This window comes from Cherax quadricarinatus, chromosome 37 (assembly GCF_038502225.1).
Source record: "Cherax quadricarinatus isolate ZL_2023a chromosome 37, ASM3850222v1, whole genome shotgun sequence".
Classification (NCBI taxonomy): domain Eukaryota; kingdom Metazoa; phylum Arthropoda; class Malacostraca; order Decapoda; family Parastacidae; genus Cherax; species Cherax quadricarinatus.
The window spans coordinates 19,325,805-19,345,211 of NC_091328.1; the positions used below are offsets into that span (position 1 = coordinate 19,325,805).

General features: G+C 39.9%; 1 protein-coding gene across 1 annotated transcript in view; it reads right to left on the reverse strand.

Annotated features, from left to right (window-relative positions):
- Window positions 1-19,407, reverse strand: part of Lrrk (Leucine-rich repeat kinase) — a 1,005,461-nt gene that overhangs the window by 349,460 nt on the left and 636,594 nt on the right. Inside the window, exon 7 of the mRNA XM_070091737.1 lies at window positions 3,668-3,816. Coding sequence (XP_069947838.1) covers window positions 3,668-3,816 — 149 coding nt within the window. The remainder of the gene's footprint in view (window positions 1-3,667; window positions 3,817-19,407) is intronic.

Below are 19,407 nucleotides of genomic sequence, written 5' to 3' on the forward strand. Positions count from 1 at the left end.
CTCTATATCTGATCTTCTGGGTTTCCTCAATGGTACATGTTTCATACATACTTTGTATGCTTCTGTATTCAGCTTCTCTAGGCACTGGTGGGGATTTAGGTCGCTCATGTCTGATTCCCAGGGTATGTCTGATAGCTCTTGGTTTATTTTTTCCCAGTTAATTCTATAGTTGTTAAAATTAAACTTACTGAACATCCCGTCTCTAACTTTTGCGATGCAGTTTCCTACCCCTGAGTTAATACTAGATTGAACCTCTATGATGTTATGATCAGAGTAAATAGTTTTGGAAACTGTTATGTCTCTGATCAGTTCCTCGTTGTTTGTGAATATCAAATCCAGGATATTTTCATTTCAAGTGGGATCAATTACCTGTTGGTTTAAAGAGTACTTTTCACAAAGCCTCATTATTTCCCTGGTATGTACCTGTTGAGCCAGGGTGCTTCCCGGGGATATTTCTGGTATAACATTACGTTGTCCCATCTTCCATTTTACATGAGGGAGATTAAAATCTCCAAGGTGTAAAATATTTGGTGCAGGGCTTTCTAGCCTATCCAGATAGCTATCTATCTTACTTAACTGATCTGTGAATTCCTCAGCAGTTGCTGATGGTGGTTTGTATACTAGGATAATTACCAAATTCCTATTTTCAACTTTAATGCCTAGAATTTCTACTATATCATTCGCAGAATTCAGCACTTCTGCGCAACAGAAAGTATCCTTTACATAGATTCCTACTCCTCCCTGTGACCTATTGATTCTATCACATCTATACATGTTGTAGTTTACTATCTTTATCTCTCCATCCAAAACATCCCTTGTATGTGTTTCTGTAAATGCTCCGAATATGGCATTCGCCTCTGTCAGGAGCCCACTGACATAACTAACTTTGTCATTTTTATTTGATTTCAAACCCTGTATATTTGCAAATATGAAGCAGGAATTACCAAGTGGGATGTTTTGTCTCGCTTTGTGTTTCATTAGTACCACTGGTGGTGTACTACCTGGTATGTCCCCTGGTGTACACTCCCCTGGTTTCTCCAGTACTGGCTTCGCGTTTGTTTGCTTATTCGGCCTTGACGGGCTGATGCCTGGTTTGGTATGCCCCATTTTACTGCCCACCTGTCCTCTCTGTACCATTCCCCCTGTTTGTCTCTCCCTTTGTTTTGATCTTTTCTCTTTTTGTCTAAAAAAGAATGCTGTTCAATTTCCCTTTCTCTGCTAACTCTGTAGTGCCGCATTCCTTTTACATGATGGTCTGGACAGCTCAAGTCATAACATTCTCTTGACTGCGTTGAAGCTTTACACATTACTGGATGGAAGTACCTGCACTCTTTGTTGAAACGACACTTTCCCTTCCTCAACATGTTCGCACATTTTCTGGTGTGTTTATTCCAACAATCTCTGCCATATAGGCACATACCTTTAGCATAGTAACTGCAAATGTTCTGATTACCTATATTTATTGATTCTGTGTTGTTCCCAAGTTCTGCCACCTGATCTGAGTTCCCTTGTTCACTTTTTTCTAGGCTAATTTCTTCCCTTTGCTCATTTTCATTTGTTCCTGTTCTAGTTTTCTCATCCTCCCTTCCCCTTTCCGCTATGTTATGTATCCCTGTTTCCTTTTCCGACTTGCTCTGTATGACGTTTTCTACTCTTGCTCTTACTTTCACTCCTTGGTTTTCACCTCTATTTGCATTTTCCTCCTTTTCTTGTTCCTTTTCCCCTGTTTTCCACTCTTTGTATAACTCTGGCAAGCTCCTTAGAAACTTCCTTACGCTTTCTAGGTTTTCACTTTTCAGTACCTCTCTTATGCTTAACCAGCTGTCCCTTTCACTGGGGCAAATCCAGAAACAACTTTCTTGTTTTTGGTCATTTGTCATGGTTGCATCAAACTTTGTACATGATATATGTGATATTGTACCGCATATTTCACAATCAATGCCCCTCATGTTTCTCCCAAAGATTTTTTCACATATACAACAGCCTTTATTCCTGGCCATGATTACTTTTAAAACAGGTGCATGTGGTGGATGGTGTATTTATTATGTACGGCTGGTGGTGGGGTGGCTGGTAGGTGAGAGTTGCTGAGCAGTGGGTATCCTTGGGGATATGGTACAGACAATAGGAGGAGGGGGCTGTGCAGTGGGGTGATAAGCTGGGAGATAGGGGTCTGTGGAAAGTGGTGAAGGTGCGAGGAGGGGAGGCCTTGGGTGGGATTGTTGGATGGGTGAGGTAGGATCCGGAGAATGGGGTGGGGGCATGAGGCGGGGGCTTGGAGGAGGGGTGCGGGTGGCACTTTCAACTTGTTCCCATATAATTATACCATAGTTTTACACTACACTCGGGATTAAAAGGATTAATTCTTATCCATAAATTCAGTTTACTATATCACTGCCTATTTATATTCTTTTCGTCTATTCGCTATATGTGGTAACTCATACCTTGGTGTATCACTTGTCACATGTCAACACCAGGACAAGTAGATTGCCCCACCACTGCCACACTTCACAATTGTTTTTTATTTTATTTCCTTTTATTTTATCACTGGTATTTTGTCACTGTGTTGTACACTGGTTATCTCAAGTATATACAATGTATTCGTTCAAGATACACTTTTCTTTTCACTGCACTACACTGGGATGGTTATATTGTTCACACAGCACTAGACCTACGGTAACTTTCCCCTGCACTTCTATAGCAGTAAACTTAGGAGAGGTAACAGGGAAAAACACGTCACACAGTAGACTTATGCCTTTTCCTTGATTGTATGCTTAATTTATGTATACTGTGATTCCCTGCACCTCAATGCTACCATCACTCATTTTATTACTTTTGACTGTAGTAAATATTCCTCCGTTATTTCCACTTCTCTGGACCTCCGGCAATAGTTCGCTAGTGCAAGTTGCTTGTAAATATTCCCATATGCTACACCATATATTTTACGCTATACTGGGGATAATTTAGATTACTCGTATCTACAATTTATTTCACTATGCCACTACACATGTATATATTTGTCACTCGCCCTATTACTTATAGATAGTTCAATATCTGTTTGTTTATTTCCACTTGTGTCGACATCTGGCAATAGTTCGCTAGTGCTGGTCAGGCTTATTTCCAGAGTAACCGTTGTTCTAACCGGCATTCTCCATATGACACTGTAATCCATATTTTTCTATCTGGTGTTCACTGATATTCCTTTTATGTTGGTTCACAAGGAAGTATATCACTTTATGGTTGCACACGCTTATTTCCCGCCCTCTGTTCCCACTTGGGACTATCAGGAAAAGTAATTTTTGATGGAGCTCGACCGCACATGACTTCCCCTCACACTGTCTCCTCAGCTACACTACTGTATATACATTTAAAAATAGACAAAAATATTTATAAATGGTGCAAAGATGACATTAAAAAAATATCTAAAGATAGTTGGCACAATCCCACTACAATACGCTCCTCACTTAACAACCAATTCGCTTACTGACCTACTCTTAGGAACGGAACCCCATCGTTAAGTGAGGAGAGGCTGTATTTATCATTAAAAGTAAATAAAATACAATATTTGAATTTTCTATTTTCTATAAATTAGAAAATTTTCTAAATTAGCCAATGTAAATAACTAAACTTACAAGGAAAAGTAAAGGTTAAAATAACAATATAAATATACCTGTGAAAATATACTCATCCTCGGCTAGTCTGGCCATCTCATCATCAGGCAAGTATACCCGAAGGTTGGGGTTTGCTCCTGCTGCAAGCAGCATTGACACAATGCTGTGATGCTTGTTCTTTACTGCGATGTGTAGTGCTGTCTCTGTAGTTCAATCATTTTAAATGATTAATATTGGTGTTATAAGTAACAAAAAAAAATCATATGCTGTATAACAGCATATTCTAGATACAGTATTATTTCTTTAGGCATCAGATGTAAAAAAAATACGATTTAAATCAAGCTGTATTTTTTCTTGAAAAATAAAATTTTTAAGGAGGAAACATTCTATACGAGGTATTAAGAAAAAAATCTGCAGGAAATCAAATTCCTGAACTCTGAAGGAGTGGAGGCAGGGGGTTATAACTGGGAGGGTCATGCAAACTGTGATGTCTGCACACTTCTAGGTAGAACTGCTCGACAGCTATTTGAGTTTTTTTTTTTTTTTTTTTTTTGTGGGTGGGGGGTTGTAACCCTACCTCAGTTTGAGATGGTCAGTCTTCTACAAAACTTTATAATAATAATAATAATAATAATAATAATAATAATAATAATAATAATAATAATAATACGTAATAATATTTTTATTTTATTTTATTATCACACTGGCCGATTCCCACCAAGGCAGGGTGGCCCAAAAAAGAAAAACTTTCATCATCATTCACTCCATCACTGTCTTGCCAGAAGGGTGCTTTACACTACAGTTTTTAAACTGCAACATTAACACCCCTCCTTCAGAGTGCAGGCACTGTACTTCCCATCTCCAGGACTCAAGTACGGCCTGCCGGTTTCCCTGAATCCCTTCATAAATGTTACTTTGCTCACACTCCAACAGCACGTCAAGTATTAAAAACCATTTGTCTCCATTCACTCCTATCAAACACGCTCACGCATGCCTGCTGGAAGTCCAAGCCCCTTGCACACAAAACCTCCTTTACCCCCTCCCTCCAACCCTTCCTAGGCCGACCCCTACCCCGCCTTCCTTCCACTACAGACTGATACACTCTTGAAGTCATTCTGTTTCGCTCCATTCTCTCTACATGTCCGAACCACCTCAACAACCCTTCCTCAGCCCTCTGGACAACAGTTTTGGTAATCCCGCACCTCTTCCTAACTTCCAAACTACGAATTCTCTGCATTATATTCACACCACACATTGCCCTCAGACATGACATCTCCACTGCCTCCAGCCTTCTCCTCGCTGCAACATTCATCACCCACGCTTCACACCCATATAAGAGCGTTGGTAAAACTATACTCTCATACATTCCCCTCTTTGCCTCCAAGGACAAAGTTCTTTGTCTCCACAGACTCCTAAGTGCACCACTCACTCTTTTTCCCTCATCAATTCTATGATTCACCTCATCTTTCATAGACCCATCCGCTGACACGTCCACTCCCAAATATCTGAATACGTTCACCTCCTCCATACTCTCTCCCTCCAATCTGATATTCAATCTTTCATCACCTAATCTTTTTATCCTCATAACCTTACTCTTTCCTGTATTCACCTTTAATTTTCTTCTTTTGCACACCCTACCAAATTCATCCACCAATCTCTGCAGCTTCTCTTCAGAATCTCCCAAAAGCACAGTGTCATCAGCAAAGAGCAGCTGTGACAACTCCCACTTTGTGTGTGATTCTTTATCTTTTAACTCCACGCCTCTTGTCAAGACCCTCGCATTTACTTCTCTTACAACCCCATCTATAAATATATTAAACAACCACGGTGACATCACACATCCTTGTCTAAGGCCTACTTTTACTGGGAAAAAATTTCCCTCTTTCCTACATACTCTAACTTGAGCCTCACTATCCTCGTAAAAACTCTTCACTGCTTTCAGTAACCTACCTCCTACACCATACACTTGCAACATCTGCCACATTGCCCTCCTATCCACCCTGTCATACGCCTTTTCCAAATCCATAAATGCCACAAAGACCTCTTTAGCCTTATCTAAATACTGTTCACTTATATGTTTCACTGTAAACACCTGGTCCACACACCCCCTACCTTTCCTAAAGCCTCCTTGTTCATCTGCTATCCTATTCTCCGTCTTACTCTTAATTCTTTCAATTATAACTCTACCATACACTTTACCAGGTACACTCAACAGACTTATCCCCCTATAATTTTTGCACTCTCTTTTATCCCCTTTGCCTTTATACAAAGGAACTATGCATGCTCTCTGCCAATCACTAGGTACCTTACCCTCTTCCATACATTTATTAAATAATTGCACCAACCACTCCAAAACTATATCCCCACCTGCTTTTAACATTTCTATCTTTATCCCATCAATCCCGGCTGCCTTACCCCCTTTCATTTTACCTACTGCCTCACGAACTTCCCCCACACTCACAACTGGCTCTTCCTCACTCCTACAAGATGTTATTCCTCCTTGCCCTATACACGAAATCACAGCTTCCCTATCTTCATCAACATTTAACAATTCCTCAAAATATTCCCTCCATCTTCCCAATACCTCTAACTCTCCATTTAATAACTCTCCTCTCCTATTTTTAACTGACAAATCCATTTGTTCTCTAGGCTTTCTTAACTTGTTAATCTCACTCCAAAACTTTTTCTTATTTTCAACAAAATTTGTTGATAACATCTCACCCACTCTCTCATTTGCTCTCTTTTTACATTGCTTCACCACTCTCTTAACCTCTCTCTTTTTCTCCATATACTCTTCCCTCCTTGCATCACTTCTACTTTGTAAAAACTTCTCATATGCTAACTTTTTCTCCCTTACTACTCTCTTTACATCATCATTCCACCAATCGCTCCTCTTCCCTCCTGCACCCACTTTCCTGTAACCACAAACTTCTGCTGAACACTCTAACACTACATTTTTAAACCTACCCCATACCTCTTCGACCCCATTGCCTATGCTCTCATTAGCCCATCTATCCTCCGATAGCTGTTTATATCTTACCCTAACTGCCACCTCTTTTAGTTTATAAACCTTCACCTCTCTCTTCCCTGATGCTTCTATTCTCCTTGTATCCCATCTACCTTTTACTCTCAGTGTAGCTACAACTAGAAAGTGATCTGATATATCTGTGGCCCCTCTATAAACATGTACATCCTGAAGTCTACTCAACAGTCTTTTATCTACCAATACATAATCCAACAAACTACTGTCATTTCACCCTACATCATATCGTGTATACTTATTTATCCTCTTTTTCTTAAAATATGTATTACCTATAACTAAACCCCTTTCTATACAAAGTTCAATCAAAGGGCTCCCATTATCATTTACACCTGGCACCCCAAACTTACCTACCACACCCTCTCTAAAAGTTTCTCCTACTTTAGCATTCAGGTCCCCTACCACAATTATTCTCTCACTTGGTTCAAAGGCTCCTATACATTCACTTAACATCTCCCAAAATCTCTCTCTCTCCTCTGCATTCCTCTCTTCTCCAGGTGCATACACGCTTATTATGACCCACTTCTCGCATCCAACCTTTACTTTAATCCACATAATTCTTGAATTTACACATTCATATTCTCTTTTCTCCTTCCATAACTGATCATTTAACATTACTGCTACCCCTTCCTTTGCTCTAACTCTCTCAGATACTCCAGATAATAATAATAATAATAATAATAATAATAATAATAATAATAATAATAATAATAATAAAAAAAACGAGTTCAAGACTGACAATGGATGTATGTATCCTGAAGAATTTCACTTCAACCTAAACTGAGCCTACCTGTCAGGCTTGTAAAAATTTAGATTTTTTCAATTTTTAATTGGGAGGGGAAGGGGGTAGGGCTAAACCCATAGAGGTCATATAGTGCCTCAAGCATTAGAGGCATTTACACATGGGATCAAGAGCCTCTCACCAATATCAGTGACACCTTTGAGGGGTTTGAATTTTTCTGCTTTTACAACCGAGACTAAGGTCAAAACTATCCTAGTTGCCACCTCATCAGCCAGGTTATCACTGCCAATGGCCCACAGGCTTACATAGCCATCACAATGGAAATAAATGGTATAAAATACCAACACTATGGAAATATAAACACACATGCAGTATAATGTGATCCTTTATTGACCACATTTTGCCCACACAGTGGGCTTTTTCAAGTCACAAACAGATCTACCTGGGGTGGAAGGTACGCGAGTATTTATAGTCAGGTTCAGAATGCTGAGGTCAGGTGGAGAATGCTGCATCTGATGATGTACCGAGTGGGGTTATAGAGTCATCAGATGCAGCATTCTCCACCTGACCTCAGCATTCTGAACATGACTATAAATACTCGCATACCTTCCACCCCAGGTAGATCTGTTTGTGACTTGAAAAAGTCCACTGTATAAGCAAAATGTTGTCAATAAAGGATCACATTATACTGCATATGTGTTTATATTTCCATAGCCATCACAACCTGACTGATCAGGCACCTACTGAAGAAGTAGACTAGTTACTAACTTTATGTTAGCAATACTTCTTATATGTATTAGTAGAACATTAAAAAGTTATGAACCTCAGACATTGACAGTGTTCTCTAATTGTGGTTATGGAACCCATACTTTTCAGCTGATTTATTCCATTCTACATTTCCTCCCAGATTAGGAATGTGGCCTTTAGTATTTCCCATGTGTAGATTATAAGTTTTAATTCCAATGTATATACATTTTCTTATCTATATACTAATACATTAACTGTGGTATTTTTGTGGCAATTCAAACTTTCTTAAAGATATATCTTACAAACATTACTTTTAGAACACTAATCCATCTCACAACCAGAAAAATGTTAACATTTTATGATGACATCATGCTATCTTTTTTTTTTTTCAACAAACTGGCTGTATCCCACCAATGCAGGATGACCTAAAAAGGAAAAGGAAATTTTTTTTTTTAAATTTAGTACAGGAGAAGGGGTTACTAGCCCCTTGCTCCCATCATTTTAGTTGCCTCTTGTGACACACATGGCTTACAGAGGAAGGATTCCTTTCCAGTTCTCCATGGAGACTATTTTACACAGTAGGGCCCCACTTATTCGGCAGGTTAGGTTCCAGGCTACTGCCGGAAAGCAGACCTCCATTTTTTTTCCATTTATAAATGCATATAAATGCCAGATAGCAAGTTTACACTAACATATATTAAGCTAGCAATAGAACTAGGCATTAAAAAGTAAAATACACACACAGTACACTCATTATTTACCTCAAAATATTTGTAGTCTTAATGTAGGGCAAAAGGTGAGTAGTATTTACTCTAAGAAGTCAGGTGTGGTAGCCCTCCTGGCCACCCCACCCACACATGCTATACTACGATGCTTAAAGCTCCCTAGAGCGATAAAATGCATATACAGTAGACCTATTACTTACCTTACAATATTTGTAGACTTAATGTAGGGCGAGAGGTGAAGAGTATTTATTTGTATAAAGTCTTGTGGGAGGTATGGCATCCTGCCTGGCCACTCCCACCTACTATGACATTAAGCTCCCTAGAGCGATAAAATGCATATATAGTACACTCATTAATTACCTTAAAATACTTGTAGTCTTAATGTAGGGTGAGAGGTAAGTTTTATTTGTATGAAGTCAGGTTGGGAAGCATGAGTAGCCAGGAAGGGCAGCCCTCCCCACCCCACCCACACGTAATGTAAACAAACCAGATGAACGCGTCTGGTTTTCGTCACAAGTCCTACAAGTTGTCTGGCTACCACAAGTCCTACAAGTTGCCTGGCTACCACAAGTCCTACAAGTTGCCTGGCTACCACAAGTCCTACAAGTTGCCTGGCTACCACAAGTCCTACAAGTTGCCTGGCTACCACAAGTCCTACAAGTTGCCTGGCTACCACAAGTCTGGCTACAAGTCCTGTTCTGGCTACCACAAGTCCTACAAGTTGCCTGGCTACTGGCTACCACAAGTCCTACAAGTGCCTGGCTACCACAAGTCCTACACGTACCACACGTCCTACAAGTTGCCTGGCTACCACAAGTCCTACAAGTTGCCTGGCTACCGCAAGTCCTACAAGTTGCCTGGCTACCACAAGTAGTACAAGTTGCCTGGCTACCACAAGTTGCTTGGCTACCACAAGTCCTACAAGTTGTCTGGCTACCACAAGTCCTATAAGCTGCCCGGCTACCACAAGTTGCTTGGCTACCAAAAGTGCTACAAGTTGTCTGGCTACCACAGATCAGCCTTGATTTGGCTTCCATTGTAGAGAGGCTGCTACTGCTAAGTACAAAGCATCACGAAGGTATAGAGACATCCTACCACCTATAACAGGAACTTGCACAGGCAAGCCTGTAGGCATATGGGTGATGTTCAAAAGTGGGCCATTGATAAATGGACACTAAAAGAAAGCTAGCATCAGGTAGGGTAGGCTCCAAAACCTGGTGGTCCCTGGTCAAGGACAGACAAGGTTATCTGCCTGGTGAACTCATTCCACCTCTAAATCGACAGGATGGGACTACCTCTACTAGTAGTCAAGAGAAGGCGGACCTCTTTGCTGAACACTTTGCTACCAAAATGCAAGTTCCTGATCCAGCAAGGGACCCTCCTTGGCTAGCTGCAAGAACTGTGTCAAAACTGTCAGTGGTGACAATAAGGCAGGAGGAGGTGCATTTCGTTCTTAAATCGCTTGACCAAGAAAAGGCTGTGGGCCCAGACAAGTTGAGCCCAAGATTGCTGAGATGATGTGCAGACCAGCTAGCAGCACCTCTAACTCACATCTTTCAGCACTGCCTAGTACAGTGTAAATGGCCCTCTCTATGGAAAGAGGCAAATGTAGTCCCTGTTAACAAAAAGAAGAGCAGAGCAGAAATCAGCAACTACAGACCAGTGTCACTCCTGTCAATCACTGGTAAGATCCATGAGACAATAATCTCAAGACAAATGACAAGAGTTTTTTGACTTCCACTCACTACTTTGTGATCGTCAATATGGCTAAAGGAAAGGTTACTCTGCTGCTGATCTGTTGTTAAACCTCTCCACTAAGTGGCACCAGTCACTGGATGAATCCAAAGTCAGCTGTGTGATAGCACTGGACATTGCTGGTGCTTTCGACCGGGTGTGGCACCAGGGCCTCTTAGCAAAACTTCAAGCACTGGGAATTGCAGGCTCTACGTTATGTCTCCTCAGTGATTACCTTCATGGTAGATCTCTAAGTGTAGTTCTCAACTGAACGGAATCAGCAAGACATCCTATTGGGGCAAGTGTTCCACAAGGAAGCGTACTGGGACCATTGTTATGGAATGTCTACTTCAACGACCTTCTTCATCTCATCCCAGAATCACACTGACATTCACTTATCCAAGAGAAGAAATGCCAGCTGCTCTAAGCTACATCAATCACCAGCTGAGAGCTATATCAGCTTGGGGAAATAGATGGCAAGTAACATTTGCACCAGAGAAAACGCAAATGATGATCGTCTCTGGGCATCATGATGGTAATGCTGGTGCAGTAGTAAGGATGAATGGGAGGGTGTTGGCACCTGGAGAAGAAGTTGATATCCTTGGGGTGAAATCTGACTCCAGACTAACCATGAATAATCATGTTGTAAATCTTGCAAACAAGGCAGCCAGGAAGCTTACAGCACTTTGCCATATCTCGCATCTGCTTGACAGTAGGGTTTGCAAGATTCTGTAAGAGGCACAAGTATGCTCACACCTTGAGTATGCTCCACTTTCTTGGTTTGCCTGCCCCCCCCCCCCCCTCATCTGCGACTGCTTGACAGAGTAGAGAACAGAGCAAGACGTCTAATCTCTCGCCTGGGCCCATCCTGGATAGATCTGTCATTTCAGCAGAGCCTTCAACATAGGAGGGATGTGGGTGGCCTTACTGTTATGTACAAGGCCAATATTGTCAAAGTACCACACTTGGATCCACTTCGAGGACAGTGTGAAACAAGCTTTTATGCCACAAGACGGGCAGAAACCAGCAACTTCACTCTGGCTTTACCCTTCTCCAGAACATCACTCCATCTGAGATCATATATACCCAGGATGACTCGAGTATGGAACACATTCGTACAGCATAATGATGTCAACGAGATAAAGTCAGTTGATCACATGAAAATGCTGGCCCACAGATGGCTCCAACTTCATCCTGTTCCCTACTCGTACGTCTCATAACAACAAAAATGCTTTCAAATGAGCTGATGTAGGTAACAGCTCTTAGCTTGCCAATAAAGTTAGGAATCCTTAACCTGTAAATAGCTTGTCAATAAAGCTAGGGATCCTTAACCTTGTCAAACCCTATGTTAAAAAAAAAAAAAAGTCCTACAAGTTGCCTGGCTACCACAAGTCCTACAAGTTGCTTGGCTACCATGCACAAATTCCATAAGTGAGATAGGGGTAAATAAGTGAGTGATATAGGGCCAGGAGGGTTGACTGTGGAACATAGTACCGTATCTTCGATAGTACGATGCCTACGGTCTTGGAAATTTTCTTGGAAATTTGTTGTATATGTGTTTGAAATTTGAGTCTATTATTAAGGTGGATTCCTAAGAATTTTCCCTCTGTGAGCTTTCATACATTTATTAAACAAAAATACTAACCACTCCAACACTATATCCCTCCCTGCTTTTAACATTTCTGTCATGATCCTATCAGATTCAGCTGCTTTACTCCCTTTCATTCAAAGTAATGCCTTATGCACCTCCCCCACACTCACATCCTACTCTTCTTCACTCCTAAAAGATGGTATACCTCCCTGGCCAGTGCATGAAATTACCACCTCCCTTTCTTCATCGACATCTAAAAAATCTTCAAAATACTCCCGCCATCTACCCAATACCTCCATCTCCCCATCTACTAACTCCCCTACTCTATTTTTAAATGACAAATCCATTCGTTCCCTAGGCTTTCTTAACTTGTTTATTTTTTATATTTTTTTTTATCACACTGGCCGATTCCCACCAAGGCAGGGTGGCCCGAAAAAGAAAAACTTTCACAATCATTCACTCCATCACTGTCTTGCCAGAAGGGTGCTTTATACTACAGTTTTTAAACTGCAACATTAACACCCTTCCTTCAGAGTGCAGGCACTGTACTTCCCATCTCCAGGACTCAAGTCCGGCCTGCCGGTTTCCCTGAACCCCTTCATAAATGTTACTTTGCTCACACTCCAACAACACGTCAAGTATTAAAAACCATTTGTCTCCATTCACTCCTATCAAACACGCTCACGCATGCCTGCTGGAAGTCCAAGCCCCTCGCACACGAAACCTCCTTTACCCCCTCCCTCCAACCTTTCCTAGGCCGACCCCTACCCCGCCTTCCTTCCACTACAGACTGATACACTCTTGAAGTCACTCTGTTTCGCTCCATTCTCTCTACATGTCCGAACCACCTCAACAAACCTTCCTCAGCCCTCTGGACAACAGTTTTGGTAATCCCGCACCTCCTCCTAACTTCCAAACTACGAATTCTCTGCATTATATTCACACCACACATTGCCCTCAGACATGACATCTCCACTGCCTCCAGCATTCTCCTCGCTGCAACATTCATCACCCATGCTTCACACCCATATAAGAGCGTTGGTAAAACTATACTCTCATACATTCCCCTCTTTGCCTCCAAGGACAAAGTTCTTTGTCTCCACAGACTCCTAAGTGCACCGGTCACCCTTTTCCCCTCATCAATTCTATGATTCACCTCATCTTTCATAGACCCATCCGCTGACACGTCCACTCCCAAATATCTGAATACCTTCACCTCCTCCATACTCTCTCCCTCCAATCTGATACCCAATCTTTCATCACCTAATCTTTTTGTTATCCTCATAACCTTACTCTTTCCTGTATTCACTTTTAATTTTCTTCTTTTGCACACCCTACCAAATTCATCCACCAATCTCTGCAACTTCTCTTCAGAATCTCCCAAGAGCACAGTGTCATCAGCAAAGAGCAGCTGTGACAACTCCCACTTTGTGTGTGATTCTTTATCTTTTAACTCCACGCCTCTTGCCAAGACCCTCGCATTTACTTCTCTTACAACCCCATCTATAAATATATTAAACAACCACGGTGACATCACACATCCTTGTCTAAGGCCTACTTTTACTGGGAAATAATTTCCCTCTTTCCTACATACTCTAACTTGAGCCTCGCTATCCTCGTAAAAACTCTTCACTGCTTTCAGTAACCTACCTCCTACACCATACACCTGCAATATCTGCCACATTGCCCCCCTATCCACCCTGTCATATGTCTTTTCCAAATCCATAAATGCCACAAAGATCTCTTTAGCCTTATCTAAATACTGTTCACTTATATGTTTCACTGTGAACACCTGGTCCACACACCCCCTACCTTTCCTAAAGCCTCCTTGTTCATCTGCTATCCTATTCTCTGTCTTACTCTTAATTCTTTCAATAATAACTCTACCATACATTTTTACTTTATACTAAACAGATTGTTCCATATTTTGATTTTTTTTGTCCTTTTCCTTTATACAAAGGAACTATGCATGCTCCCCCAAAAACCCCCGGTACTTTACCCCTTCCCAAACATTTATTAAAAACCACCAACACTCCAAAACTAACCCCCACCTGTTTTTAACATTTCCCTTTATCCCATCAATCCCGCTGCCTTCCCCTTTCATTTTACCAGCCTCACAAACTTCCCCACTCACAACTGGCCTTCCTACCCTACAAGATGTTATTCCTTGCCCTATACACAAATCACAGCCCCATCTTCATCAAATTTAAAAACCCTAAAAAATATTCTCCATTTTCCCAAACCCCTCTAACTTCCATTTAATAACTCTCCTCCTTTTTTAACTGAAAAAATTTTTGCTTGGGTTTCCTAACCTGTTAATCTTACCCCAAAATTTTTTTTTATTTTCAAAAAAATTTGTTGATAAATCTCACCCACTCTCTCATTTGCCTTTTTTTACTTGTTCACCATTCTCTCTTAACCCCTCTTTTTCCATATATTCTTCCTCTCACTTCATTTTAAAAAAAACTTCTATGCTAATTTTTTTCTCCTTTACTACTCTCTTTCATCATCATTCCACCAATCCCCCCTTCCTCCCGCACCCACTCTCCTGTAACCACAAACTTCTGCTGAAACCTAACACTCATTTTTAAACCCCCCCAAACCCCTTCCCCTCTTGTATGACTTTTACCCATCTATCCTCCAATAGCGTTTATATTTTTACCCTAACTGCCTCTTTTTAGTTTTAAACCTTCCCCTCTCTTCCCTGATGCTTTATTTCCTTGTACCCCACTCCCTTTTTTACTTCTGTAGTTTAAACTAGAAAGGATCTGATATATCTGTGGCCCTATAAACATGTACATCCGGGAAGTCTACAAAAGTTTTTTTATCTACCAATACATAATCCAAAAAACACTGTCATTTGCCCTACATCATATCTTTATATTTTTTCCCTTTTTTTTTAAAAATATGAAACCCCATAATAAACCCCCTTTCTATAAAATTTCAACAAAGGGCTCCATTACATTTACACCGGGCACCTTACTTTTATCAATTCCCCCGCCCCTTTTGTTCACCCACACAATTTTTATCTCACCCCAAAAATTTTTCTTTTTTTTCCAACAATTTTTTTTGACGGGCCCCCCATTCCATCATCTGCTCTCTTTAATTCTCCCCACTTCCCCCTTTTTTTTTTCCCCCATATACTTTTTAAAACACTTCAGCTTTGTAAAACCTCCAAAAGTGCCTTTTTTTTTTTTATCACCCCCTTTTCTTCATCATTCCACCAATCACTCCTCCTGCACCCACCATCCTATAGCCAAAAATTTTTGCCCACATCTTATTGATTTTTAAAATTATTCCAACCCCTTCAACCCCCCCACTATATTTTCACTACCCACCCTTTCTGCCAATAGTTGTTTATATCCCCGAACTTCCCCCCTTTTAGTTTAACATTTTCCCCTTTTCTTACTTGTTGTCCCTTTTTTCCCTTTGTCCCATCATTTACTCAACAGCTACAACAAATAATGATCCGAAAAAACATTTCCCCTCTATAAACATGAACATCCTAAACCCTACCCATCAACCTTTTTATCCATCAAACAAATCTAACAAATTATTTATTATCAACATCCCTTGAAATTTTATTTATCCTTTTTTTAAAAAAAAATAATTACCATTCCCAAACTTCTTTCCACAAAGCTCAATTAAAGGCCCCTTTTTCATTTCCCCCCTGGCACCCAAATTTTAAAATTTTACCCCCTCCACAACATTTTAATTTTAGATTGAACCCCCAAACCCACAAGTATCTCACACGGTTTCAAAACTCACATACCCACCAATCCCAAAACCCCTTCTCTCCTCTAATTTTTTTCTAGGTGCATTTTGCTTTTTATGCCCCACTTTTCACATCCAACCTTTTTTTTATTCTACATAACCTTGAATTAATACATTTATATTCTCTTTTCCCTGCCATAGCTATCCTTCAACATTTTCTACTCCTTTTTTGTCTAACCTATTTGAAACCCAACCTAACCCCATTTATTTCCATGAAGCTTCCCCCCCTTCAGTTTTGTTTATGCCAAACATCCAGCTTCTTCATTCTAGCATCACAATCATAAAATTTACATAAAAATAAATTTTTATTATTATTTAGTTTATGCCCCATTTCTTCATTGTATTACAGAATGGATATAAAGCACGGGAAAAATGAAAAAGGAGGATGACAAAGGATCCATGATCAGAAATTTTCCCCCAAGGGGGACAGAGAGGGGTTGAATCTGCTTTTTGAAAGGTGCAGAATTAACCTTGAGGGTCGAAGGCCCTCTCCAAACTCGTCAGGCCCCAAAATTTAAAAAAAAAAAAAATTACTTTATAAAAAGATAGAAATTTTCCTATAAAAAAAAATTTTTAAAAATTTTGAAAAAATTTACAATTTGCCCCTTTTAGCGGTTCCAAAACTTAAAAAAGCTTTTTCCCCCACTTTGAGCCCCTTTTTTAAATTTTCACTGACTAGCCGACAAAAACATGTATTTTACTAGAATCCATTTTTCTATCGAATGAGGAAAAAACCCACCAATAAACTCAAACCCAGAAGGGGTTTGAAAAAATTTCCAACCACACAAATTAAAAGAGCCACTAAAAGGGGTCCAGAATAAAAAAAGAAAGACATTCCTGGACTAAATGACATTTCTCTTCTTTAGTCAGTCCAAGGCCCCTTTATTTCTTTTGTTTTCCACTTTAATTTTTTATTCTCCAAAAATATAAGATTTCTGTTATAGACTACTGCATTATGAAAAAATAAAATATTAGGGGCACTTGTGAAAGAATATTAGACTCACCGGAGGTTTGCACGCAAATTTTTTGATTTTTTTTTGGAAAAAATCAACTTTTTTACTTTGAGCTCAATTTCAAGGGCCCCTTTCATTGAAAAACCAGAAAAATATCCAATTTTTTTAAATGTCTTCCATTTAAAAAGACCAAGAAAACTAGAATACAAAAAAAAAAAATTTACAAAAATACACTGCAAAGTCGTTTTGTTTTATTAAAAAAATAAAAGTTTTTTTCATTACACGTGTGCTGCGGTTTTTTTTAGACTGTGCACACTGCCCAAAAGCCCATTCTTTCTTTGAAGGCCTACCAGCTTTCTCCATAGATTTGGGTCCAGAATTTATGAGACTAGTACGTAAAACCCCACGAAAGACTTTTAGACCATAAAACCTAAAAGGGTTAAAGGGTATATGATCCGGGTTTTATAAAGGGAAAAACAGGAAAAAAAAGGAAAAAAGGGGTTTTAAAAGATCAGAAGACGGGGACTCGAAATGGTTTTGTGAAAAATCAGATCCAGGAAGGTTTAGGAAAAAATTTATTTGGCTAGAGTTGGGTATGAAAAAAAAACCCCAGTACTGTCAAAAAACCAAGTCAGGTAGTTTAAAAAAGAGGTTGGGTAAAACAAGAATGGGGGGGGGGGGGAGGGAACCCACTAGCTTTTGGGTAATAGGTCTGATGACGTTCTTTTTTATGGATGTGGGCCTGACCCGACTAGGTTGGGTTTTGGGTTTGTTTGGGGGTGATTGGACTGTTTTCCCTGGGCCAAAGGGGCCCGTTGCAGTGTTCCCTTTTTTCTTATGTTCTTGGGAAAGTGTTTTTAAAAAAATTTAAAAGACTAAATGCAAGAGCAAGGGGTTGGGAACCCTCCCTGTATAAATTTTACCATTTTATATATGTTTAAAATGTTTATTTTGGCCCAAAAAAAGTGATTATGTATGAGTAGGAAACGTGAATGCGAAAAGAGATGTACCCGCCCAAACGATCCAAGAAACCCCATATGAAGATTTAAACGAAAATTTTCCCACGAAAAAACTCCCCCCGTGATTGTCCGACACGCCCCACGGTGGCCCAGCTAGTTTTGGGGCCAGTGGGTATCCAAAATATTTCGGGAATTTCATTATCCAGGTTTTAGTGCTTGTAATTGCAAAAAGCACCAGGACCCCAAGAAAGAGGCCCTCCTTGGGGAAAAAGGGGGGAAATAAGGGCTGAAAGAGATTTAAAGGTGCAAAGGGGTTGAACTGCAAACCTTTTTGGAGAAAAACACCCTGACACAGCTACGGCCCTTTGGGAACTGGGACAATGACAAAGAGGCCCCTTTTAGGAAAGTCTTAAAGGAACGGGGGGTACAGAGCCTATGGACATATTTTTTGGGGACAGAGGCCGTGACTTCGGTTCTAGGGAAAAAGAAGAAGGGGGGTTTAATTAGAAAAGAACGTACAACCCGAAGGGGGTTCTCTAAAAAAATTCCCCTTTCCCCCCCTTTCCCCGCCCATCAATCAAAGATCTTCAAAGGGGTCATGTATTCTTTTATAGAGTAGTATTTGATTTTTTCAGGGGTATTTAAAATTTAAAATTTCATGGTAAAAATTTTGTTTTTCATACTTTGGGGGTAGGGAAAGGGGTTAATTTATTTCTATTTTTTGGGGAAAATTTAACAGCAAAATAATTTTAAAAGAGCCCCGGGAAAGGGTTTATCATTCCAAATTTATTTTGGGGGTTTTTTCTTTTTTTTTACCCCCATGGAATGGGATTTTAAAAAAAAAAGGAGGGCTTTTCTTTTTTTTTTTTGGTCACCCGCCTTGGGGGGATACATAGGATTTTAAGAAGAATGGATGAAGGAAAAAAAAGTTTGGTTAAGCCTGGGTTAAGTGAGGAGGACAACAGATCAACTTTCCCCGATTATGGGGACCAATTGAACCAAAACAATAAGAGGGAATTACTTAAAAAAAATATAAGAGGGTTACACCCTTTTTTAAATTAATACATATAATGTCCAGGGGAAAAAAGTTATCCTTTTTGTAAATTTTTTGAAAAATTTTTTTAAAACTGAATGCCACCAGAAATTTGTGTTTTTGTTGGGCCCATCATACTTTCTCTGTTCTGCATTTGAGTTAATGCTTGTTTTGTATTTTCTATGCAGATTTTGAATATTACTACTGGTGTCCTGTTCCTTTTTTTGCTTTTTTTTTTTCTTTTTCTTTTTAGTCTGGGAAAATTTAAAAAATTAATATAACAGAAGGAAAAAAAAATTACTAAGAAAAGAACTTAAAGCCTTTTCAAAAACTATTTAAGATTAAAACCTAGAGAAAGGTGTACGGGGCAGGGGAAAAATCAACCAGTCTGCAAATACTGAAAACCTTCACGCTTTACTGGTCCTTGTATCCCCAAAAGGATAATTGGGAGGGGTTTACTTTTGTGGGAAAAGGGTTTGGCCTCAATGGGCGAGATTAACA